Here is a 25,895-nt window from a genome sequence, read left to right as displayed (position 1 = left end):
CCCTTACAGTCGGCTCTTCGTATCCATGGGCTCCATATCCACAGATACAGAGGGCCAACTTTACATCGGAAGGCAGCACTAAACATTTCTCACCTGACTACTCTTAAACGTTGAATTCCCCATCCTTTCTTCATGAGAATTAGCAGACAGGGAACAGAAAATGTCCTATTCAGACAGATCTGTGTTAAGACTCCCAACTGCACCGCTTCCTATTTCTGTAATTTTGACAACGTGTTCATTTCCTTGGAGTCTCGGTCTCCTTATCTGTAAAACTGTACGAGGCCACATGCAACTGAAATACTGAGGGTAAAGGTTCTAACATATTGCCTGGGACTTAGCAGGTGCTCATTAAGTGGAAGGTAACACTGTTCATTCATTTTCTTGAGAGAGATTAGCAATACCCCATTTGTGTGAGTGGTTGGCTATGTTAACTAAATCCTCAGGAAACCCTTTACAACTCAACTAAGCACCATTATAGAAAACAAGCAACCAACCAATCAACTATGGGAAACAGGATTGTGAACTCTAGTTATGTATACCCCCAAGGTTCTCATCTCCAAGCAACTCTCATTTTCTATCTCTCCTTCTTTTCACTGCAAGGGCATAACAGATTACAAATGTTTGCTTCTAAACCAAAGAAGCAGCTGTGTGACCTGAGTCAAGTCACTTAACTTCCCATGGCTTCTCTTGGTTCATCATTTAAATGAATCAGTTGGACGACATAATCTCAAGTCTTTCTGGCTCAACGATCTGTGATTCTAGGAAATGAACACACATAGTTCCTAGATAACAAATCAAGAAGTCTTGGCTCTTATGGGAAGATTAATATATATGAAGCCCACAGGTTGTACAGACACTATGCTAGATGCTCTCCTACAGGATTTCAATCAATAGCTAAACCTCAGAAAAAGCCAATTCCCTAAGGCAAAGCTGAGTTCCTGTTAGTTTTCATAAGAGGATGTCTGGGTCATTCACTGGCAAACTGGCATCCTTCTGTAATACTGGGCGAGTACTATAAAGCATTTGCATTCTGGTTAATATTCCCTTCCATCAGTCAAGAGCATGGGTTCACTGGTTTGGGAACACATTAGTCAGAAAAAGTCCCACTAAATCTACTTACTCACAGCCTCCTGACCATAAGCTACTTATTCAAACATTCTACTGCAAAAATCAGTCTTCATGTATCCTCTTCCTGCAATTTCCGCAAAGCACAGTATGCAGTCAATACGCAGTAAATGTTAGCTTGCTCATTCCCAACGCAACCCCAAGGTTGAAAGGAGAGCCCCTCCATTGTAAGCATATTGCCTAAATTCTCAACAGAGCATTCAGTTAACCCAATGAATATGCGTTGAACTCTTATTTTGTTCAGGCCAGAACTAGGTATTCCAGATATGGGAGGAAGTAAAGAAATTCGGTCCCTGATTTCACAGACACTACAATTAAGGGTGTGGAATAGACGTTAATCAAATATAAGCCCACACAATTGTATGTATACACATACGTACAAATTCATTTTGTCTCTATCCCACTCTTATCCAAGTTCTAGGTTGGTAGGTAGGCTCTTTATTCTTGTATCAGAAACTGTGTTAAAACGTCAACTGCCTTCAAGGCAGAGAGAACATCTCTGAGGCAGAAAGGAACATCATGGGCAATAAAGAGCTGATACATAGAAGGTGCATTTGGAGTGCAGCTAGAGGAAAGTAGAGGTGCCAAAGATGAGCTTTGGAGGGCTATGCAGGTCCAGAGAAGATTACCATGTCATATAAGAACTCACAGATTCTGAAATTATTTTAACCATTTTCCACCTGAAAAAATTAAAGACATCAAAAGTGGTTTACTCTATGCTACTTCTTTTAGTAATAAGAACATCTCTTTTGTTGGTCCAGTGCCAGTTCCCACATTCAATACTTAGTACCAGGTGATTTCAGACAACTCTAATACTAACATTAATAATAATGGCAATCATTTATTGAGACTGCTTAAAGACCTGGGCAAAGTACTCTACCAATATCACATCGTACTTCATCCTCCTATCTACACCATGAGGTAGGCATTATATCGATCCCTAAGTGACAGATAAGAAAACGGGGTTAGGGGCTTCCCTGGTGGCGCAGTGGTTGAGAATCTGCCTGCCAATGCAGGGGACACGGGTTCGGGCCCTGGTCTGGGAGGATCCCTCATGCCGCGGAGCAACTGGGCCCGTGAGCCGCAACTACTGAGCCTGCGCATCTGGAGCCTGTGCCCCGCAACAAGAGGGGCTGCAATAGTGAGAGGTCTGCGCACCACGATGAAGAGTGGCCCCCGCTTGCCGCAACTAGAGAAAGCCCTCGCACAAGAAACGAAGACCCAACACAGCAAAAATAAATAAATAATAAATTAATTAATTAAAAAAAAAAAAGAAAACGGGGTTAAATATCTTGCTTGAGGTCATACAGCTGTTACTAAGTAATTGAACCACATCTAAACCCAAATTTGTACAACTCAAAAGTTATCTATGCCCTACTTTACATGTCTAAGTTTTCCACACCCACAGCTCTGCTATGCAAAGGAAAATCACAAATATAACAGGTGTAGACATATATTACTAAGACACATTTAAATCTAATTTCACAGAAGTGAAAGAGCAAATTTCACTAGTGGGTTTTTGTTGGTTTGTTTGGAGGGAGTGAAAGCCTGGAGTAAAAGCTTATTCATGGCCAAACTCACTTGATTTTGAACAGGAACAAGCCTTTGCTCAATGAATACAATAATCTTTTTAAGAGCAAAACTCATTTTTGCATTATACTGAGTTTAAAACTGAAAAGATTTCAAAAATATCGGGAAAGGGAAATGGACGGGGGGAAAGATGATACAAGAGAGTGGAAAGATCAGCTGGTAAAGAACGAAGGGAATAGGGCTTCCCTGGTGGCCAGTGGTTAAGAATCCACCTGCCAATGCGGGCGACACGGGTTTGAGCCCTGGTCTGGGAAGATCCCACATGCCGTGGAGCAACTAAGCCCGTGTACCACAACGACTGAGCCTGCGCTCTAGAGCCCACGAGCCACAACTACTGAAGGCCCCGCGCCTAGAGCCCATGCTCTGCAACGAGAAGCCACCGCAATGGAAAGCCGGTGCACCGCAACAAAGAGTAACCCCCGCTCTACGCAACCAGAGAAAGCCTGCGCACAGCAAGGAACACCCAACACAGCCAAAAATAAATAAATTAAATAAATAAATTTTAAAAAAAAAGAACTAAGGGAATAAGACACAAAACCACAAACACACAAAGGGAACAGGAGAGACATCAAGGAGTGAGAAGTGACACAGCATGGATACGCAGGGGGTCCTGAGTCTTCTAAGAACATGTGCGCAATTCACCTGAATCTCAGAACCTTGGCACTCTCATTGCTGCACTTAGAGAAACAACGGGAGGGAAAACTAGGGCTCACAGTTCTCAAACTGTTCTTTTCCCAGAAACTGGCAAGTGTCTGAATGGGCTAGCTTAGCTCACCTGGAAGGCATTATCATCTAGCCTGAAGCAGACGTCTAGAAAGATGAAATCATACCAAAAGTCAGATGTTTCCCACCTCTATGTGAAAATATTGATACAACAACCTCTTCTCTCCCTAATCCTTGAAATAATTGGAGATCATGAGAACTGTTAGGCATGTCAATAGTTGCTTCTTTCATTTATGGCTAAGTTACCTCATTGGGTTCCATTAAAAAGTAACTTTGCAGTGATCCTTTCCAACCCCTGCCAGATTTGTTTTCCATTTCTAATGTTTTTGTGTTGTTGTTTTTTTTTCTAGCCAGGGCCCATAATACTCATCAAATTAGTGATCTGAAAGCAATTGATCATGTCCACAGTCATTTAAGGGATCAATGTCTAGGGCTTGGAGACACAGAGTAACATCATTTGGCAAACTGCCCTGAAAGACTTTAGTTCCATTCTTTTGGAAAATGACTGACTTTTTGGGAAGGTTTCCATAACGTTGGTAGGAAAGAAGAACTTTGCATTAATAGCCTCAAAATGTGAATGATAACCCAACCTTCACTGAGTCCTGGCTTTCTGGTCATTATTTTTAACTGCTCACAGGCCATCCTCTCTGGGCTTCCCTCTGACACTTGAAAGCATATTTGTGTTCCACACTAAACTCGGTACCTCTCTGCTTCCCCTTGGTTCCCTTTCCCAACTTTTCTGCACGAGGACCTTGTGTTTCTGTTTTCCAGTGTCAGAAGTCTGGACCAACTCTGCTATGTTGCTGTTCCCCATATGTTATTCTATCATGTTCAGAATCTCACACATATGCACAATCTGGTGGCGCCAACAGCAGAAAGGAGAGCCCATCGGACTCGGCAGCAGCATCTGTGACCTTTTGACAGACCCAAGAGCACAGCCTCAACTGCTCTCTGTGGATCTGTTCCCCAGGGCTCCACTGCAGATACATAAATATACACAAGACACACAGACATACGTCTGACAGTAAGGACTCTTGTGGTTGCAACAATGGACAGACACCAGCTGGAACTAGATTAAGCAAGAAAGAGAAAGTAAAGGGAAAGTTACTACATGCACAAGGGGCCTGGCATGGCTTGAGAGCCTTGGGCTGAAATCAGGCATGAAAACCACGAAGATCCCAAGAGGACTCCTGATCTGTATCTTTTCTTGATTTCTGTCTGCTTATCTGCATTTTTTTTTCCCCTCTCCTGCTTCTGAGTCCAAATGCTGGGTGGAACATGTCCTCCTCAAAACAACCAGGGTTTCCAACAGTTATAGAAACGATTACTTTCCCTCGGTCTGAATTCCATCCCCGGGATGGGAAATCTAATATATTCCAATCAGCTGTTAAGTTTGAAGTAAGTCACTATAAACAAGCCTACTGGCAACCTCCCCTCATTGCCCCAGATATGCAGAGATGTCTCCAGAAGAGAGGGGTCTTGTGAATTGGGTGCCTCTCCACAGTGTCTAATGTCAAAGAAAAATGACAACGGAGCTGATGTCACCTGAAGCTGACAGAGGCAATCAGACGAGGCTGGAATAACACACTTAAGCTCCCTCCCATCCCCTCCTCACTCAGCACACTTCAGACGGCATCGCACCCTCAAACCCACTGCTGCAACCAGCAATCTAGAAGCAAAACTTGGCCACTGGAAGGATTTTTTGCCAGTCACTACCACACCTGTCCACCCCACAACCTGCCAGTAGAACAAACTCATCTTCCTTTGGAAAGGGAGGCACGATTCCAAGAACCACTATCATGCACTATACCCTTCCTGATTCTTATTTCCTATTGGGCCTCAGTCTCACAGCTACGAAATGGCAATGGTTTGATTCCCGACTGGAGCAGAGCACAGGCTGTGCAAAGTGTGGTCTCTACAGCCAACAGGTGATGATGAAGACCTTGTATAAAAGCACTGACATCTAACAGTAAACACTAAGTTCTGTGTGCCAAGAACTATGCTAAGCTCTTACTTCAATTCATCAGTAAAGGATCACATAACAATTCAATAAGGTAGAATCCATTTTACATGCAGAAAAAAAAAAAATTACAGATGAGAAAGATTAAATACTCCCATCAACAGTACAAAGAAAGCTTCCAGAGTTTAGCTGGTTGTTTGTTTTAACTTCCTTGAAGTTTATTAAGTTTTTGCTGCTTTTCTTAAATCTTCGCCCCCATTCCCTGATTTTCCAAGTTCTGTTGTTTATAGTACAAGTGGGTTTTCTGCTTCCAGGAAAACTTTTCAATCATGTGGAGTAAGGGAGCCTGGAGCTGGTGGCCCTCCCGGATAATGAAATACAGAGTTAGGGAAGGCAGCTGCATGTGGTCCATTAATCACTCCTGATGCTTTCGGGGATGTGAGATACAATTATAAGCCAGTTAATCCCCTAGTTCATTGGTAGCTGGTTGGGGAAACTAATCAGCATCATAAACACATTTGGAAAGAGATTTCCACAGAACAGCTTGGGAAGGACAGAGACAGGCAGACCAATTCAACAGGAAAATCACTTATTTGTCACATCTGGAAGCACCCTGGTTAAGTCTTAATTAGCTTGTGTAGTAAAGAAGATCTCATAAACAGAAATGGTGAGGGGGGGTTGGGAGGGAGCTCAAGGATGTTGAGTCAATACGGTTGGCCATGCTCCCAGTATCAGAAAAGAGCCAAAAGTGAGGAGGCCGGAGGCTCCTTGAAGAAGTGTGGGTAAAAGGCATTTGTGAGCTTGCTAGTTGTCCGTCCTTCAGGCTTCAATTTCAAACAACACTAACAATTCCACCAGAGAAAACTGAGCCTCTCTCCAGCTCCATCTAGAACCTGAAGAATGGAAGAAATACCTGTCTCTCTGATGGGGATGGGTTACTAGGACATTGACTCCTATCCTTTTTTCTACCAGAAATCCTTTCACAATTTTTCCCTATAAACACCATGTTTTATTTGCTTTTCTTTTTAATAAATATATGGTGAGTTATCCATTTACCTGTTTTTATTAATGAAATACACAAAAATGCTAACCTGGCCCTTTGAGATAACCAATGTAATACTCATCACGTTAAAAGAGGAGTATCAGCCCAAAGCTGAATGATTTAGCTCTTCTGTATAATGAAGAACACAAATATATGTACAGTTACAATTGGACATTTGTAATATTTAAAAAAGAGAGCTTTGGATGTTGATTACCAATCTCCACATGGGATGGAAGACACTGCTGCAGCTCATCTCCAGGCTCCCTACATCTTTGTAGATGTGGAGATGTAGATTTTGCTCCAGCGTTACCGTAAGGTGTCTTAGAGCATCTTGCTTCAATGACTTCTTCCAGAAGAAAATCTTCACACATAACGTTATGCAGGATTACTTTCTTGGGGGTGGGGGGGGAGGAGCACAGTGTATCAGGTGCTTTGCTTCCCACTAAGAATGTCTCTTCCCAGTGAGTTAAAAAAAAAATCTTCAACTCTTCAACTTAATGCAGTGACCTAGAGTCCCACCCTTCAGCCAACCCCATACCAGCAGAACCATGCTTTGGTAGAAGAATGGACTGAAAACCATACTTATCATTAGTCACAGATTAAAAGTTAATCAGGGGTATTCCCTGGTGGTGCAGTGGTTGAGAATCTGCCTGCCAATGCAGGGAACACGGGTTCAAGCCCTGGTCTGGGAAGATCCCACATGCCGCAGGGCAACTAGGCCTGTGAGCCACAACTACTGAGCCTGCGCGTCTGGAGCCTGTGCTCCGCAACAAGAGAGGCTGTGATAGTGAGAGGCCCGCGCACCGCGATGAAGAGTGGCCCCCACTTGCCACAACTAGAGAAAGCCCTTGCACAGAAACGAAGACCCAACACAGCCAAAAATAAATAAATAAATAAAATTAAAAAAAAAAAATCAGGACGCTACATGTCGTATTTAATCATCTGGAGCTCCACTGCCAATGAGGGTTTCCAGAGATGAGGCTCAGGGTTCATTGATTGATTGCAAACGTCACCTATAATTTGGGCTTTTTCTCTAAATTGTTTTTGCCTGTCAGTGGTAAATCTCATCTCAATTAAAAGTTATTTCACATCTGAAGATCATTAAACCTCCAGTGTGTTTTAGAATTGACTGTTAGAGGGCTAACAGTTCTAAAATTCTGACACTCTAAGTGCTATACCTGGATGGCTTCACTTAATCCTCACAAACTTCCTATGAAATCGACATTATAATTACTATCCCATTTTATATCTCAGAGTCATATTTATTGTAAATGGCAGAATCAGGCTTAGAACCCGGACAGCGTGATTCCTAAGCCTCCGTGTTTGTACTGTGCCATGATGTTATACCTGCTAGGGATGGAGTGACATTAATAGCCTGCCCTGGATGCCAATCTTCTTTGTTTAGTTTAGCCAGTATGAAGGAGAAAGTGTTTGATACTTTAGTGTAAAAAAAAAAAAAAAAAAAAAAGCTAAATTTTAAGTCCTTTCATTCTAGATACCCATTACAGGGACTATTTGAGAGGTAGAAATGAGGAACCATTGCCTCATTGAAGCATACTTCACATTCACACATACAGGCACACATATACACACATACATAATATGTTGAGGAGGCAGTTACAGATACTTACATAAGGGAACTTAAATTCTCTGGTCCCGCAAGGCTGTAGGTGACCTCATCAAGCTATTTAGGTAGCTTGGCCCAGACAGTCATTGTTTCTCTCTGAGCTGGTTCCACAGGAAATGTTCACAGTGGTGATTTCAACACAAGTGAGAACTACAGATGTAAGAACTGGTTAGAATTAGAGCTTTAGCTCTAAGACTTTAGGGACCTCCTTAGGTAATGCTTCCTCCTTTTCTTCATCTCCTGAATATCCCCTGGTAAGATATCTAGACTCAGACCACCCAACTCTCATTATGGCGAAGGAAATCTCTTGGTGAAAAAAACCTCAAGTTCTAAAATATTTAAGTAGTACTCTCATCATCCTCCCTTATTGCTCAGGGTTCCATTTATAAAGAAGGTTCTATTTTTGTTAGTATTCTATCTGGTCATTTATGTTTTCAATTAGAACCAAAGAAATGAACTTGGCCTTCCAATAGATTCAGTGATGGAAATATGTTCCCACGGAGACACAAGTTACAGAACTCACTTCGGGGCATACACTGTACCCAAGCTCCTAGACAGAGGGGAGAGGTCTACAGGCAGCCAGCCCTGGTGGCAGCTCGATAAGAATTAAACAACCATCATCTGTTTGCATTTCTATCTGGCTTCTGGATCCAAAGAAGCTTCAATAACTATTGGCATATTTTATAAATGAGCTGTGGGAGTAGGGAAACCCAGTGTTTTTCTCAGATAAAATCATTTCCAGGCAAAAATCATGGGGAGACTTGGTGCAATCCTCAAAATATTGAGTATTATATTGTTATTCCTGCAAAACGACTCATCCAATTCTTTTGACATCACTTTGAGGTAAACACCGGAAAAGGATCATTAGTCCCAGCTGCTTCAGCTGGAGAGGCTAATAGGAGAAACCAAGTCCCAAACAAAATTTTAAAAGAAGGCACTTTCTAGGTGCTTTGTTGGAAGGACACTTTATTTGTTCATTTCTCCACTTATTTATGGCCGGGGGTCGCCAAACAAAGCTATACAGGGAAAAAAGATTCGTTAAAGGTACTAAATTGAGACTTTGTAAGCTTTTCTCAATGGAAAAATAAAGCAGAAAAAAGCAAAAGAAACTTCTCCTGAAGTTGTAGGACATGTGTGTGGGGGGGAAAGAAAACGGCAGGGATGGGAAACCAAGCACTCAGCAAGGTAGTATAATGAAGCCTGAAATCAGATAGGCGGGAGGTGTAGCTCTGAATCAGCTGCTTGATAACTGTGGTTCTAGGTGAGCAGATTAAATCCTATTTGCTTTTAACTGGTAAAATGGGGATGAGGGTGAATGTAGACCCTCCCGGTGGGGTGGCGTGAATTAAATGAAATAACACACATTTAAGATGGCCCAGTGCATGATACACATTCCAAGTGCAACAAAGGCTGTAAACGTTAATACTTCGGACAGAAATGGGACAGAAACTTGCATGACGTGGATACTAATATACTCTAAATATTCACCATCTACAGGAGGGGAGTTGGCCTCCCATTGGCTGAATCAGTTAAGATCTTTAATATTCAATATTATACACTCTACCTTCTAATCCTGCCAACAGGTCAGCAGCGATTGGCTCGTCTTTTGAACACAGCAGGAAAAAAATACCAAAGTCAAAACATGATAGACTTTAGGTCCAGAATGTTAAAATACGGTAAAGCAATTGCCACAAGAGTTTATGGCAAAATAAAGAGGACTCGTTTACAAGAGCAAAACATAAATAAACTATCAAACACGATTAAGCTAAGCCATATGGATGGATGTAATCCAAAAAGTATGGAATAAAACGTATATCAAACCTCTTTATAAACCGACTGCAAATTCTGGCCCTATATAACGCTGCTTTCTCGTTTGTTCTATAGAAACTTCTAAAATTGAAATATGCCAAGGATATTCAACATTCTCTAGCATGAGCCAAAGTACCTTAAATTTATCTGGCCTGATTATTTCCTGGTTCTCAGAATAACTGAGCTCAGCCCATTCTTTCCAGAGCCATTGGAAGCGGCCTTTTTTCCTCTCCGGCTCTCCTCTGGGTTCAGCTGGGAGGCATGGGGTGCCTTTTCCACTCAGCAGCTACCAATTAACCACCTCCTAAGAGCTCAGCAGATGATCTATTTTTTAAAGAGACCAGACAATCTTCCACCAGTGCAATCTACGTTAAATAGAACTAAACATCTGACCACCACAACTGAAGGTTAAATAAACACATTTCCTCACAGGAGTAAGTAAAGTAAGGCTTCTTAATAACACCTGAGTCCAGGAAGCCAGCCACAGTGATAACACTTACATGTTGCAAGGATTCTAAGCCACTGTCATCACCACATGAACCATGTTGCACAACAGCCGATGACTCCACGGAGAAACGTGCCCTACTCTCTGCCATGTGTGTGTTGCTTTATCTAATGGTCCGTTTTGGGTTTTTTTCCAGTTTTCTCCTTGCCATGTTAATTTTCTCTGGGTGGCTAATGCTCAGATCAGTAAGAAAGTCAGCAGCAATTTTGTTTTATTGACTTTGTTTCACTCCACATTTAATAATGCCAGATAATAACTGCAGAAATACTGTATGGAATCCAAATCACATACACTGGACACAGGGATGGAACGTTTGTGGATTTTCTCCTTAATGTATTTGGCCCAAGACTCGGGGATAAATTTCTTCCCTGAGCACATGGGATAGTCCAAGTAATATACCTTCTAACTTTAGAATATAAAGTTCATCTTTAGTTTATCAAAACAAGACAAACACCTTTTTAAATTTAGACCAGTGACTAGAATTCTCTAAGCCTTGACACACTCTTCAGTAAAACGATAATTAATGATGATATTAGCAGGTATCTCACAGGGTAACCCTATGAGGGCTGTAGTAAGAGAAAACACTTAGCACAGTACCTGGCCAAGAGTGAGTATTCAGTAAGGAGCTACTAGCAGCAGCAGCAGTAGCAGCAATAACCTGAAAAACTCATGAGGCTGGTGAAACTTTTTGGAAGTCAACTGGCACTCATCAACAAAGCTTACAGCTTTTAACCCAGCAGATCTACCTCCTGGTATCTATGCTAGAGAAATAATCTCATATGCAGCCCAAGGGGTATGTAAAATGCTGTTAATATAATGTCAAATTTGCTGTAACAAAGATAACTCAAGTTATTTAAATGCTCATTATTGGTAAAATTATTAAATAATCAATATTATATTTGTTCATTGTAATGTCATGCAACAGTTGAAAAGACTGATCTACATGTATCGATACCCACAAAAATATCTCTAAGATGTGCTGTTAGGTGGGAGGAAAAATGCAAGTTCAGAACAGATGTGTAGTATGATATAATTTGTATTTGGGGGGGGGGAAATCCATGAAAATACAATATGTTTTACTCATATATTCCTACGTGGTTATTTATCCAGGAAAGCACATGGCCCTACTGAAAGCAATGAGAGGGAGACCCAGGACTCTGGTTAATGCCATTGGGAAAGAGGCTCTCTCCTTCTGCTGTTAAGCATTTCACGACTGTTGGTTATCTCTGACACCTTCTGAAAGATTCTGGCCAAGGATGAAATGCATTTAGAGAAGTGTGGAGATGAAAGCTGGGAAGGGAGATCTCTGATGACCAAAGCCCTGGGATCTGAGGGGGCTTGAAACTAGGGCTATCCCTTGACATTATAGTTCCAGGAGCAGTCATTTCCCTCTGTCGTGGAGTCAGTTTGAGTCCCATTTGTGTTTTTTATTTGCAAATGAAATACACTCAAACTTCCAGCTCATTTCTCCTTCCTCTCCACCAATGTTTTTTAAAAATATTTTTAGCCCTATATTCAAATAGAATTTTATGTAAAAGGCTGGCATGTAAATCCAACCATGCAGTGAAAAGTGAGATCACAGCCCTCAGAAGACTTAGCCAGCTCGGCTGGGGCACTCACTACGTTTCAAACAGAAATTTCAGAGGATATATCTGTGTTCCCCTAGACAAACCAATTAAACATTTACCACCTCGATTTCTTCATCACAAATGGGAATAATACGTTTCCTATCTACTTTAGGTTTTCCTAAGAAGAAAAGAACAGCTCTTAGGGTACTTTGGGAAAATGTAAAGCTTTTTAAAATTTAAATCCTTGTTCCAGTATCAAATCTGAGTCCATAATAAAGATTCATTAACCTTAAAATGGAGCATCTCAAGCGAAGAGATGATAGTCTTCAAAACTTACCATGATATCAACCCCAAAGTACAGCAAACTCTTAAGCAAATAAGAGTATCATCTAGAGTTACAAAGAGCCATAGAGATCATCTAGAACCAGGCTGGCAGATAAGTTTTCTCTCTTATGCTAACTCAAATTTGTTTCAGTGAATGTTTTTTGAGGCCATCCTAGCACAGTGCGAATGTGTTTCAAAAGAACAGCAACATCTGCCCTTGGCATGAGAAAGTAGGGTTGGAGCTCTCATGCTGTGTATAGGAAGTCCCCAATTTAGCTCCAACTTCCACTTTGCCAGTGGGAAAGTGATGATTGACCACTAACACTGGTGCAGCTCTGATGGGCATGAACTCCATGTTGGAGATTCTGAGGCTATTCCAACATAAAATTTATTTGTTCAAGTATTTGAGCTAGATGTTCCAAATTATATTATTCCAAAGATCCCAGGCATCTAATGAATTCCTCTTCATCTTCTGTCACCCTTCAAATAGAGAATTCAATTAAGCATAGAAATCTTTCCCAGGAGAAAAAAAAAATTCTACAAGTCAATTTGATAGCCACAAAATACTTCCAGGGAACTATTGAGACCTCCGGATCCTCGGTCATTAAAATCTAATCCAGGCAAAGAACTAGAAAATATCTAAGAAGAAGGAATAAGCCTTTATTCATGTCCTCAGGGAGGAAGACTTAGTATTAGTAATGGGTAGTTTAATAGGTCTTTTCTGTCACAAGTTTTTATTCATCCTGAGGGTTTTATATTTAAAGACACTGATTTTTGCCATTTGAAAGGTTCACGTTCTCCCTTGCCTGTGTTTAGCCTTAAGAATTAATAAATATATAAACAAGCAAATATACATACACACATACACATGTACACAAAAGGGAAATATAGTTAAGGAAGAAAAGTACTCTGCCTGTAAGAAACAAGCATTGTAATTTGTAAAATGAACAAACAAATGAGAAATTAGCCCTGCTTTTAAGAAATGAGCATTCTAACTTGTAGGGGAAAAGTCATGCCAACTAAGGAATGCCACTTGCCACCCAGTTCTACATGAATTGAGTCATTAGTCACTGCAGTTGTTGACCTACAGCATACCCTGAAAAGAATTCAGGGCGAAGACTGAGAATAAGGAACTCCGTGCTCTGGGAAAACTGGCAGAAAAGGCCTTCAGACAGTCAGATATTTTAAGGAGAAATTTTTATGAACCCGGATTCTTGCATCTTCCCAGACTTAGAAAAGCACTAAAACCATTCAATTAGGTATCCGTTCCTCTTGACTAGCAGCAACCTTCTACTGAGATGTGTGCTTGATTTGCACGTACCCCTTTGCCAAAATTATATATATATACCTGCTTCTCCCTCTACCTCTTTTGACACAGTTCCTCAGAGGAACCTCACAGTACCTGAGAGGCTGTCTCCTGGGCTGTAGTCCTCAGTAAGTCCCCAGATAAAACTGAAACTCACAGCTCTCACATCGTATTTTTTTCAAGTTGACAGTCACAACTAAAGAAATGCAATAATGTGCCCCAGGTGGTATATCAGCTATGTGCGTAGGGCACAAAGAAAGGAGGGGTCAATTTTATACTAAAGGATCCACAGGAGCTTTGGAGAGGGGATGGCATTTGCTATGAGTCCTTAGGAATGAATATGAAACTAAGAGCCTGTGAAAGAAGTGGATTTTAGGCCCAAAGAGAAGAGTGTACATTTGAATAACTTCTGGTACTTCAGCAGGGCTGGAGAAGGAGATACCGGGCTCTGAGGGGTGTTGGAACATACTATGAAGGACAGTCAATGCCCGGTTAAAGAGCCAGGCTTTATTCCGCAATGGAGAACTACTGGAGGAGAGAAACCCACATAGATGTTTAGTAGAACAGTGGCTAGGAGCTTAAGCGTGCATGAGATTTATATGCCTCAAACAGTTGAGATTCTGATCCAAAATGTCTGATTCCATTAAATGGGGCCTAGAAAACTGAAATTCATTCAAAGGGACCTTGTTAACTGACTCTGGTGGTTCTCACGTAAGTACTGAGGCCCCTATTTTTCCTAAATTCACTGCAAATAAAAGATTGCAGCTGCCACTGCTGATGGGAAAGAAAAGGTCAGTAAAATGAATCTGACCTTTCCCCATGTTCCTAGTGTACAAGTGGGAGGTATTTTCAAAGTATCCAGTATCTGTCCTAAAGTCCGTATCCACAGAGTCTTATGGGGCATGGACAACTTTGGGCCCCACCATGCATACTGGTTCTTAATTCAACTTATTATCAGTTCTCCACAGCTAGGAAGAAGGACCACTGTCCCCTTTAGGCACATCATGCAGAGTTCCTAAGGCTCACACCAGTTTTAGGGGACCAGAGCAATGTTTTAATTTATTTTAAAATCAAAAGAAAAAAACATAAATTTTAGCTCAAAGACAATGTTTAAGTAAATAACATTATATGTCAATATTTGTTTTTATACCAACGCAGTCATGAAATATAACTGTAGTATATTTTTATAGAGAAAGAGGCCCCAAAGGAAAAGTGACTAGAGCTCATAAAAGTCAATATGCAGCCAAGAAAGAGAGGGTGAGAAAATGCAAAAGGATTAAAAACTCTTTACATTGGGCACTGACATGCATCTCTTGCATATCAGAGTGTGTGAAAGAAGACATTTATTATTCTAGCAAAGAATCTGAAAAAGAGAAAGGACTTTGATTCCAGGGAAGAGATCATTTGGCTTTCTACATCCATGTATTAGTTGCTGGGATTTAAAAATCCTTCCAGAGAATTCAATCTTTAATTAGGATCAACATCCTTTGAGGCACAACACTCCAGACAACCATTTAGCGTAAAGGGTGCAAGCAAGAGCAGTAAGCAAAGAAAACTTGATGTCTCTCAAACGGTCCCTTAACCATGACGGTGGCTATGTATTTGAATTTCATAAGGTTTCTGGAAAAGGCCCATCTGGCATTCAATTTTATTTTAGACAGAACCCAGATGTCAGCAGAACAAGTAGTTAAAAACAAAACTACTGTTGGTGACGTCAATAAACTTACATGATTATTCTGCAACTCTTTCCACTCAGAAATTGTCTATACACCACTGATGGGTTATTATTTTGTTACCATAGTTCTGTTTAACTCACCTTTCTGCCTGAAATTTTATTATTAGGAATTGCCTGCGTTTTACATGATGAAAATGAATTACTCTGATAATCAGGAAACATGTAAATACATATTTTTTGAAGTGGCTCTTATATTCAAATTTCTCACTTTGGCATTTGAAGCCCTTCAAAATTTGGCGACAAGGGAACTTTACACTGCTCTCTCAATAGTATCCAACTCTCTACCTGAACTCTAGCCAAAATGGACCATGTGTTACTTCAGTGTATTGCCAGTATTTTCCTAATGTCATGTCCTTGCTCAAGTTGTTCCTGTGAATGGAGCCCCATCCTCACCTGGGCCCATCTCCCACACCCCTCTTCTGAGAAGCCTTTACAGGTATTGCTACTCAGGTGGGCCCTTTCACTTTTTCAAAGCTCCTTGATACTATTCTGTACCTCTCTTACTGGCTCGATTATTTTCAACATTATGTTTTAGCTATTTTTATGCATTTCCTATCTCCATCATTAGACTGAAAGTACATTACAGGGCATGGGCTTTAAGCACAAAGCATTGCATATAATTGGTGCTGAGTAATGCCCAGTAAGCTCCTTCGAAAGAACACAAATAAGCTTAGAATAGCACCTCACTGTCTTTCTACTTACTCTGCCTTACTGTTCTTCATAGCACTTAACACCACTTGAAATAGCATACCCTACATTAATTTGTGAATTCGTCTTCCAATTAGGATGTAAACTCCATGAATGCAGGAACCTGCCCTTTTATTCACTGCTGTATCTCCAGTGCCTAGGACCTTGCCTTGGATATAGTATTTGCAAAGTAAATATGTTTGAACTGATAACTACTTATAAATAAATACATTATGGGGCATGTGAAGATGGAAAACATCCCGTGACCTTTAGAGCTGAGCTATCTCAACTAATGTCTTACAGCTAAATATGTTTAGTTACGTGCAACTTTTCACACCCATTCAGATTGTAGGTGAGATAATTTTGGGGATGTAATAGAAAATAATCTGTATTAGACCTAAATGAAAGGCCACGGAAGGGACACAACTAGCAAACCAAAGGATGGCTTTTATGGAGGAGGTATTTTGACAAAGCCACACAGCAGGGCCATGTTTAAAGCCAGTAACAGAGATTCTGTGTTTGAAAAACCCTTGTAAAGGACTCTTAAAAAGAGAGAAAAAGCAGCAAAAATCATAAACAGGCTATTATCTTATTTAACCCAAAGAAGATCACACACTTTAGGCATTTTATACGTTTCTGGATATAAAGTCTGTGAGTCACAGAGTGACATTCATACAGAGAAAAACAGATGGAAAGATAAACTACACCAACTTCTAGCCTTTGGTAAGAAGAGAGCAATGATAACTTGGGAACCTAGTCGGCACAGCAAAAGGATTCCCATTTGTAAACTGAACAAACACCTACTGAGTGTCTACTGGTGTCAGCGGCTCCGATGGGCACTGGATACACAATAGAGAATGAAACAGATAAAGTCCATGCAGAATTCACCACATAGGCTCTCAGTGAACTGTCCTCTCCTTGAGTCCTTCTTGGCACATAGACAACAGAATGCATTAGGTGTGAGACAAAGGCATTAAAGTCAAGAGGGGCTGCCTAGACAGGAGCAGGAGATAAACACCCCAGGGCAGGTGGTAGCTCTGTTGGTTGAACCCCAAACCATGGCCATCTAAGAAGACACTCTGTCTCTTTCACTTCCAGCTAAGGACCTGGGGTAAGTGCTAAAACTTACTCATTTTTACATTTCTATCATAGGAAACTCTATCTTCTATAACATAAGAAAACTTTCCCCTTTGTTTTTTCCTAAGCATTGAAGTTTATCTTTAATGTATTATTCAGGTTGGGCAATGATTAATTAATCAGAACCCTTTTGTACTGGGAGAATAGAACCAGGCTCTTGGCTAAATAACACCAGATGTTCCAAGTTAGAGTCTGTCAAGAGGATGACAGTGTCAAACATTACTGTTAATTATGCAGTAAAAATTACAAGAGTCTAGAAATGAATCTGGATTTTTAGGGGAAAAGAATTTTCCAGTACTTTTGGCATATACATGATGCTGTTAGAATGCTAGCTCTGGCTAACGGCTTGTATGAAGAGAGAATTAACAGTAAACAAATGCAATATGCCTCAGTTTCAAATTCTGGCTTCAAGCCCATTTAATAAAGGATATTAGCGTATGAAATTGGGTTTGTTGTTCCACAAGTTCACCATCTTCTCCCAAGAGTTTCAAGGAACCGAGCCCACTAGCACAGGCTCCTGTGGGAAGAGGTCTCATCAAACAAAATTCTTAACTTTTAAAAACTAGCCTAAGGGAGAGATTTAGCCAAAACAAATACATTTGTTAGTTAATCTTTCTGAATCTTAGATGTTGCTAGATATGGCTTAATAGCTGATGCCTACATATAAAGGTCACATATTTCTTTTATTCTGCAACTTAGTATCCAGGACTGACAGGCTTTCAGAGAAAATGGTCACTTTTAAACACCTGACAGGGAAAATCAGATGTGAGATATGAATCAATCAAATAAGAACAGGATGATAGGCTTCAGCCGAAAGGAAAAAAATTCCTTTTCCACAATCAGAAGAGGTTAATTCCTGTGAGGAGGAGAATTTATGACATTGCTTTCTGATTTTGAAGGATGTATTTTGATTGTAGAGCAGAAGCCCCAGTGATAAAAATGCCACCCCATTTAGCCTTTATTCCTGGAAAATTCCAGTCCCACTGAATGAAAGTAGACATAAAACGCTTTTAGTGGACCTCTCCTCAAAACTGAATTCTGGATAGAATTCAATATGCCAGGACTTCACCTTGTCAGCAGTTGAACCAAAGCTCCTGTGTGTATCCAAGAAATAGATCAGTCCATCCTTACAACACAGGAAATATGACTGGGTAGTTTCGTTTCAGAACCAAAAGCACCACCCAGAACTACTTAAGGACTAGATAATGTAAAAGGTTTTGCAGGCTGGAGACTAAAAAAAATCTCTATTGTGCCAAAGAAGAGGAGGGTGAATTTTTCCACGGCTCAGGCCTCATCCTTCCCTCCACATCCTTACAATCTCAGGAAGACGTGCTTATTCATTCATACATCCTTTCAGTTCTTCATTCATTAAGCTACTTAATATACACTATGTGACAGATTCTATGTGATATAAAACAACTTCCTTCCTTCCTTCCTTCCTTCCTTCCTTCCTTCCTCCCTCCCTCCCTGCCACAAATAACCACTGAGGACCTATTATGGATCAGTGAGCAAGAAACTCAAGGACACTGTCCTCAAGGAGCTGGCAGTTTACTGGATGGCAGCACACAAGTGAATAGAAATAATAAACAAGAAAATGTCATACTTTAGCTACTCTTGCCTTATGAGGATAACAAAAGAAGGCATAGTGATAGGGAGTGCCTGAAGATGGGGTAATAGTTTAGACCTTTCCAAAGAGCTGGAATTTTAACAGCTGTGAAAATATCTGGGGGATGGCAAAGTAACAGCAACTTCCCAGGCCCTGAGCTGAGAGAGCCATTTTGGCATGTTGAAGGTACAGAAAGTTCAGTGTGTGGGCAGAGCAGTGGAAAAAAAAAAAAAAAAAAAAAAAAAAAAACCTTAAAGGAAACTCACAGACCAATACAGAGATTCTTAATGTGCTTCTCATTGTCAACACCATTGAATGCATGATGAAAGCTATAGACACTCTCCCCAGAAAAACCCCCAGCCATGCACTCACAGTGATCACAGGCACACACCAAATACTGGGTAAACTATCTCACGGGGGTCATGGATCCCTTGACACCCATCAATATATTTACCGGACAGTGATGGACTCTTGATATAGTAGAAGAAAGAATGACTTTGGGTGTTACGATGCTGCTCTTAAAATCTGATTTAACCGATTCATATTGAGTTGCATGTTTGTGCCAAGCATTTTCAGAGACATCACTAATTTAATATTTACAGAAGGAACTGAGAATCCCAGAGATGCATAACTGCTTTACAAAGTTAGCCTAAATGGACATTTGTGTCCTATCCCCTGCCTGGGCTTGGAGCCTTTTTTATTCATGCTTCAGCTGTTACTTCCAACACCTACACAATTTAGTGTCATCTGCAGGTTTCATTAGCAAGTTGCTTATCAAGCTCTTCCAGGTCATTAATGGAGCTGCTAAATATCTCGGGTCCTCACCCACCTCTGAGGAGGCCTGCTGGTTACAGAGAGACTCATTTATCACTTCTCAGCCATTGGGAATCTAAGGACAACCTCAGACATGAGGATGACATTTCAGCCCAAATCAAAGATCATTTTCAAATTTCAAGATTTGTCCAATCGATTGCACCTCAGTTAACCAAGCCCAAGAGGTTGGACACATTGCTTCTAAGGAAAGCGACCATATATATTATCAGTTTACCAAGATGTTTTTGAGATGGGCACTATGAATAATTACCCATGATAACAGATATAAACTGAAATCCATCCAGGGCAAGCCAGGATGTATGGTCACCTTAGATTTCTGCATCTTCAGATTCAAGTAAGATTTACTGAGCACCAAGTATATGGCAGATATAAATGTATATAAATAAATATATACATATATACACACACACACACACAAATATACATACATAAATATATGTATATATACCTTTATATATCACCTCCTGAAAAGATAATGCAAAGACATAAATTGAATTCCAGCCTCCAAAGTCACAGAAGCACTTTTCAGAACAACAGTATTACAGAAATCCCATATCTGTTCCGAGTCTCCCATGAATGTTTGTCTTCTTTTCACCTGTCCCCATGAATTCTTTTTCTGCTACCTGTCAACTTCTATTCTACAATGGGAATTTTTTTCATCAAATTTTATGGATTATATCCTAGCAGAATAGGCCCTTTTTAGAACATTAGTGATAGGAAAAGGCTTGAAATCAATAGTTGTGGAAAATGCTTTTTTTCCCCATTGAACTCTACAGAAAACTCAGAGCAAACAAAGGAACTCTCCTCTCTCTGATCTCAGCATTTTTACTGAAAGCCATGTGGCTCACTATTACTTCAAGGACAGGACAAAGCAGGAATCAACTACTTTCTAGGTGTGGCAGAATCATGAGGCAGTAACATATCTCACTTGGGAATACATTTTTTATGGGTAAATTAAAAGTCTACAGGCAAAACCCATTGCTTTTCCCTCACTTAAAAGCCACTCAATCATTCACTCAAATGCTTAAGAAACCCTGTCTCAAGCCAAATTCTATTTAAAATCTTTAATTGTGATTTCCACTAGTAGAGTTCTAATGCATTAGTCTCTCCAAACATGCACCCCTCTCTTAAGTTTTAAAATGCATACTTCCAGGGAAATCCACTTTATACATTTATGATTTATTATATTGAAATAAGAACAGCTTTTAGAAGACTTTCTGACATTACTCGAAGTACTTGAAATCTTTATTTCTAAAAAAAAAAAAAAATTACAAATCATATTTTGCCACAAGTAAATGAAATCAGACAGGCCAAGGTTAAGTAGATAGTTGAATATGAACTGCAGAGAGAACCAAATATGAAAATTTTTTCTTTAGCGTTTGTGTATTTTTTTTCTTGAATCAGAAAAACCTATTTAGTCAACTGAAAAAGTGACTCCAACTGGAAAAGAAGGTTGGTTTGCAACTTTGAAGAGTTATATATATTATTTGAAACATACATATCGACAACAATACAAAGTCCTCCTGCCAAGTTCACTGAAAATGCTTGCAAAAATCTTCCTAGGGCAAAAGAAGAGGCAAATCAAATGATTCAAAAGTCAAGAAGTTTTCATTAAAAACACAAGTAAGCAAAAACCCTCACGTCTCATAAAGATTTTGGTTTCTTCCCATCACTGCTGGGAGTTTGCAAGAGTTCCTTCAATCACACAAGTTCACCTCCTGCAGCACTTAACTTGTCTACATTTAGGAAATGCACATACCTGTTTGGCATTCTGACATAACTGACCAGGAGTGGGCACAGCTATCAAATTTTTAAGAGCTCCCTAGGTGACTTTGATATTCATCAAGTGTTGAAGACCTCTGATTTGGGTGATATTTATTTTGAAATGCCTCCACAACAAATGGTTGGAGAAAGATAAGGGCTGTGGTGCAGAAAGGGGAAACAGGAAGTAGAAACCTTCACAACAGGTAAGATGCAAGTAGAAAGAGAACAGCATCTTAAATATTTTTAACTTCAATATTTTCACTGTGATAAATCTTGGGGACCTAGCGATGAACAAAACCAGCCTGAGACAACGTAGAATTCTAACTGTAATAACTTTTTTAAAAGAAAAGTTGTATGGTACTGTGAGAGCATGCAGTTAGGGGTTTTTGTTGGCGAATCTCATGAGGAAGTTTCAGCTGAGATCGGAAGGTGGCGAAGAAATGAACCAGGTGAAGAGGGCAGGATTGCAGGCAGAGATCAGCACATGTAAGTTACCTGTGCGACAGAAGACAGCTGGGCATGTTCCATGGCAGAAAGAAGGAAAGTCTGGCTGGAACTGAGCGCAGAAGGGGAGATTTTAACTGGGAGTCACGGGTAACCAGGGAAATGTCACATTTAGAGCCTTGCTGAAAGACTAACATGACAGCCTGGGGCAGGGAGTGAAATGGCCGGGCTAAGTGCAGAGAACTCTACTCCTTTGGACATTCATTAATCAATAGCCAAGCAGCAACCACAGGGCAGGGGCTATGCATGGGCCAGAGTGGGTTCTGGGTTGTCAAACTCAGTCCCGACATTAATTTCTTCTCTGACTTGAGCAAATTATTCAGCATCTCTTTCTTTTATCTATAAAATGCAATGAATAGTGGCGTCTACTCCTAAGGCATACTAGGTAAAGATTAACTGAGATCACGATTCTCGAGCCGTCACTAGGACATGCCTACTAAGTGTTAGCTATTCTTATTAGGATTCTCAAGAGCCACGTACTGGAAGAACAAGTCACTTACCACCCCCTGCTCACCCTCTCGCCACATAGGGAGAGCAGGGGGCACGGCCACGGCCCCATCGTGCAGGGAAGAATGGGAGCGCTATGGGCCATCAGTCTGTGAGACACAATGTCCTTCCTCTACCACTGAGCTTTTCTTTGAATTTTAATTGTTCTCTGCCAATTACTGGGAAATAGAACAATGTGCCCTGTATTCTGGTGGCACAGAAGCTGTAGTTTGCAGAATGCGATTGCTCCTGAGGACGGGAGAAAACCATCTCTCATCATGTCATCAGCACACACCCACTTGTAGCTAATTCAAAGTTTTATAGGAAGCAAAATAATGTTTGTCTGTTTCATTCAACTCATTTATTAGTGACAAAGAGCAAAAAGGGAAATAAGTTGATCCAATTGGCTGATGCAATGATGAAATTTACTCTCTGTTCACCCAAACTTCTTCTAGGGCAGAGGGAGAAAGCTGGGGTTCTCTCTCTGATCTTACTATAGTTTTATAGTGAATATCCACAGCCCAGTCGTATATGGGAGGTTCATGTCACTAAGGCCACAGGTAACTGATATGCTCACAAATGAAACATTTTTAGTTGACTTAATTTTTATTTTCTGTTTGTCTTTTCTGTCTATCCCTCTTCCACCATGCCCTGGGTGGTTTTCTTGTCATCATATACCCAGAAACTTTCCTTATCAGCTCTAGCATCCAACTTCCCCTGTCCCAAATCCTCAGCTTTATCACTGACCTCTCTGTTCTAAATGTCATCATTAAAACGCCAAAGAATGTGACTGGGTCACACAGAGAAGTGAAAAATACACCATCAGAGCTCAAAAGACAAGGAAAGGATAAAATCAGCATTGTTTATTCTCAAATAATCAGTGCATAACCACTTTATGGAATAGAGGCTTCCCCAGAAAAAAAAATGGCCATAAAATGAATATCTTGAACACAAATACCAGTTTCCAGTGATCATTATTATAAAGCCAGTAAATGTATTCTTTCCTCTACACACACAAACACAACCCAATAAATAAGTTTGTTAGAAAAAGGAATCAGTTAGGATAATGGCCTGTCCTTTATGTAACAGGCATTTTAAACCATTATCAGTCTCTCTCTTAGGAGTCATAGCCCCAAGTCATGGGCTCACCTTTCCCAATTTGCATCCTCCGAGGACCCAAGTGAATTCAACTCCTGAACCCGAACAAAGTAATTCTTTCTCATGTTAAACTAGACTCAGGTATAGAGTTTCTACACATTACCTGTGGCTGTCTCTCCTAGTCTTTTCCTCCCTCTCTTCTTCCTTCCTTCTCTGAATCCAGGTTCTCAAAATGTCTAATAGAACTGAGCCTCACTATCTTATTTTACCCAAAGATTCCACCATTTAACAAAGGGCAATAATAGAAAAAATATTAAAGTTTAGACAAGACTTGTTTTCAACTTGGAAATTCCAAATTCTATATAGTCAGTTCACTTTAAAATTACATTCTTAAATGATACATGGAAATAGAAGCATATTGCAATCAACACATTAGTACTAATTCTTCTGCCCACTTCCTTGTTCATAGAGAGCCATCTTCTAGGGGCAAGGAACTAGCCATCTTCTAGCCATGTCAGAAGGGGCAAGGAACTCTCTGGAGCCGCTTTCATTAATCCTATCCATGAGGGATCTACCCTCATGACCTAATCACCTCCCAAAAGCCTCACCTCCAAATACCATCACCTTGGGGGTTAGGCTTCAATGTATGATTTTGGGGGAAACACAAGCATTCAGTTTACAGCACCTCAAGTGAAAGGAAACCCATTTGACTGGCAGAATATTTTTGCTGTTGATAAGAGAAAGAGTACATAGAACTTTACAACGTAGCTCTTATAGAACAAGACTAACAACCTTCCTGTAACAGAAATGTGTCTATCAGCCCTATTTTGAAGATATTTGAGACACCTAAAGTCAACTTTTATCCAATATGACAGATAAACAGGCATTTCTCATTAATAAATATGATGGCTAACAGGTTTTTTTATTTGAATTTTTGAATTTTATTTTATTTATTTTTTATACAGCAGGTTCTTATTAGTTATCTATTTTTTACATATTAGTGTATATATGTCATTCCCAATCTCCCAATTCATCCCACCACCACCCCCCCACCACTTTCCCCCCTTGGTGTCCATATGTTTGTTGTCTACATCTGTGTCTCTATTTCTGCCTTGCAAACCTGTACATCTGTACCATTTTTCTGGGTTCCACATATATGCATTAATATACGATATTTGTTTTTCTCTTTCTGACTTACTTCTCTCTGTATGACAGAGAGAAGATCCATCCACGTCTCTACAAATGACCCAATTTGGTTCCTTTTTATGGCTGAGTAATATTCCATTGTATATATGTATTTAAATAGTCAACAAAGATTGTCATTCAAAAATATAGACTGTGTTACATTATTAACAATAAAATTACCTTGACTGTAATTTTCTTCAGTGATTCAGAAAGTGTTCCAGGGTATATGCTGTACTGTCTCAGGGAGCAGAAACTCCCAACTCAGAATGTCTGAGTTTGAATCCCAGCCCTCTTCCTCATCTGTTTGGTCTAATAAGTAAGCTGCTCACCATCTCCACGCTTCAGGATCCTTATGGGTTAAAATGGAAATGATAATACATGGGGATGATAATACTACGACCACACAGGGTGATGAATCAGTATACGTAGAACCGTGTCTGGCACGTAGGAACTAGAAAATAAAGGTTAGCATTCACAAATATTGCAGCTATTAACTATCACTAAAGTACTGAGCGACAGAGAATTATGATTTATGATTCCAATTGTCTAAGATTTTATCTTCAAGTACTATGACTGAAAGCATTGCAAATCTGAATCTATCTGATAAGAATTTTTCAACTTTTCAGAGAAAACTAGGGAAATCACTAACTGTAAAAGCGCATTGCTAATAGTACTGCCCTGGGTTTTTTCATGTGCTGAAACTCTTCCCTGTCATGCATCTTGTGACAGGAAACCAATAAGCCATCTTTATGTTTTCATTGATCTGAATATGTTTCCTATGACTAGTGTCTGTATAAAAATTCCTATGAATAATCTAAATCATCTCTAACACAGAACACAAAACCTGTCTTTGTTGTTTTCTTATTGGAGCCTAGGGTTACAGGAAGGCCAGCCAATAAGCTCAGAACAAGGGACTTCACTCCATAGAGTTGGCTCCTACCATGAGGCTGAAAGCAAATCCCACGCACACATTATAAAGACACTCTTTCAGTAAAAGTGACAAATGCAAACAGTCTAGTTTTGCTGAAACTGTGACATGAAGTAGCTATAGTTTCCCACCCAGTCTTATTTTTCAATGTTTTCTATGCCAAGATAACGACCTTAAAACAAAAGTAATTACTTTGCTATGTTTCACGCTGTTTAAAGGCATATTATCTCCGGTTGAGACAAAGGCTCTCTGGGAACTGCTTAGACGGCAGAAGAGATGTTCAAAATCCCAGTAAAACAAGAAGCCCGGATTTCATGTGAGGTCATAACTGACAATGAAAGAAAATGTCACA

At 40.1% G+C, this 25,895-nt stretch overlaps 1 protein-coding gene across 8 annotated transcripts in view; it reads right to left on the bottom strand.

Moving 5' to 3' along the window:
* Positions 1-25,895, bottom strand: part of SORCS1 (sortilin related VPS10 domain containing receptor 1) — a 577,597-nt gene that overhangs the window by 454,344 nt on the left and 97,358 nt on the right. For 2 of the 8 annotated variants that reach the window (XM_059899266.1, XM_059899267.1), the window contains exon 1: positions 21,838-21,891. The exons of the other annotated variants lie outside the window; for them this stretch is intronic. In XM_059899266.1, coding sequence (XP_059755249.1) covers positions 21,838-21,870 — 33 coding nt within the window. In that variant the 5' untranslated portion in view covers positions 21,871-21,891. Of the gene's footprint in view, positions 1-21,837; positions 21,892-25,895 lie in introns of those variants that run through there. 8 annotated transcript variants of the gene reach the window in all.

The sequence above is a fragment of the Balaenoptera ricei genome, chromosome 16, assembly GCF_028023285.1.
Source record: "Balaenoptera ricei isolate mBalRic1 chromosome 16, mBalRic1.hap2, whole genome shotgun sequence".
Lineage (NCBI taxonomy): Eukaryota > Metazoa > Chordata > Mammalia > Artiodactyla > Balaenopteridae > Balaenoptera > Balaenoptera ricei.
This window is presented reverse-complemented; position numbering and strand designations above follow the sequence as displayed.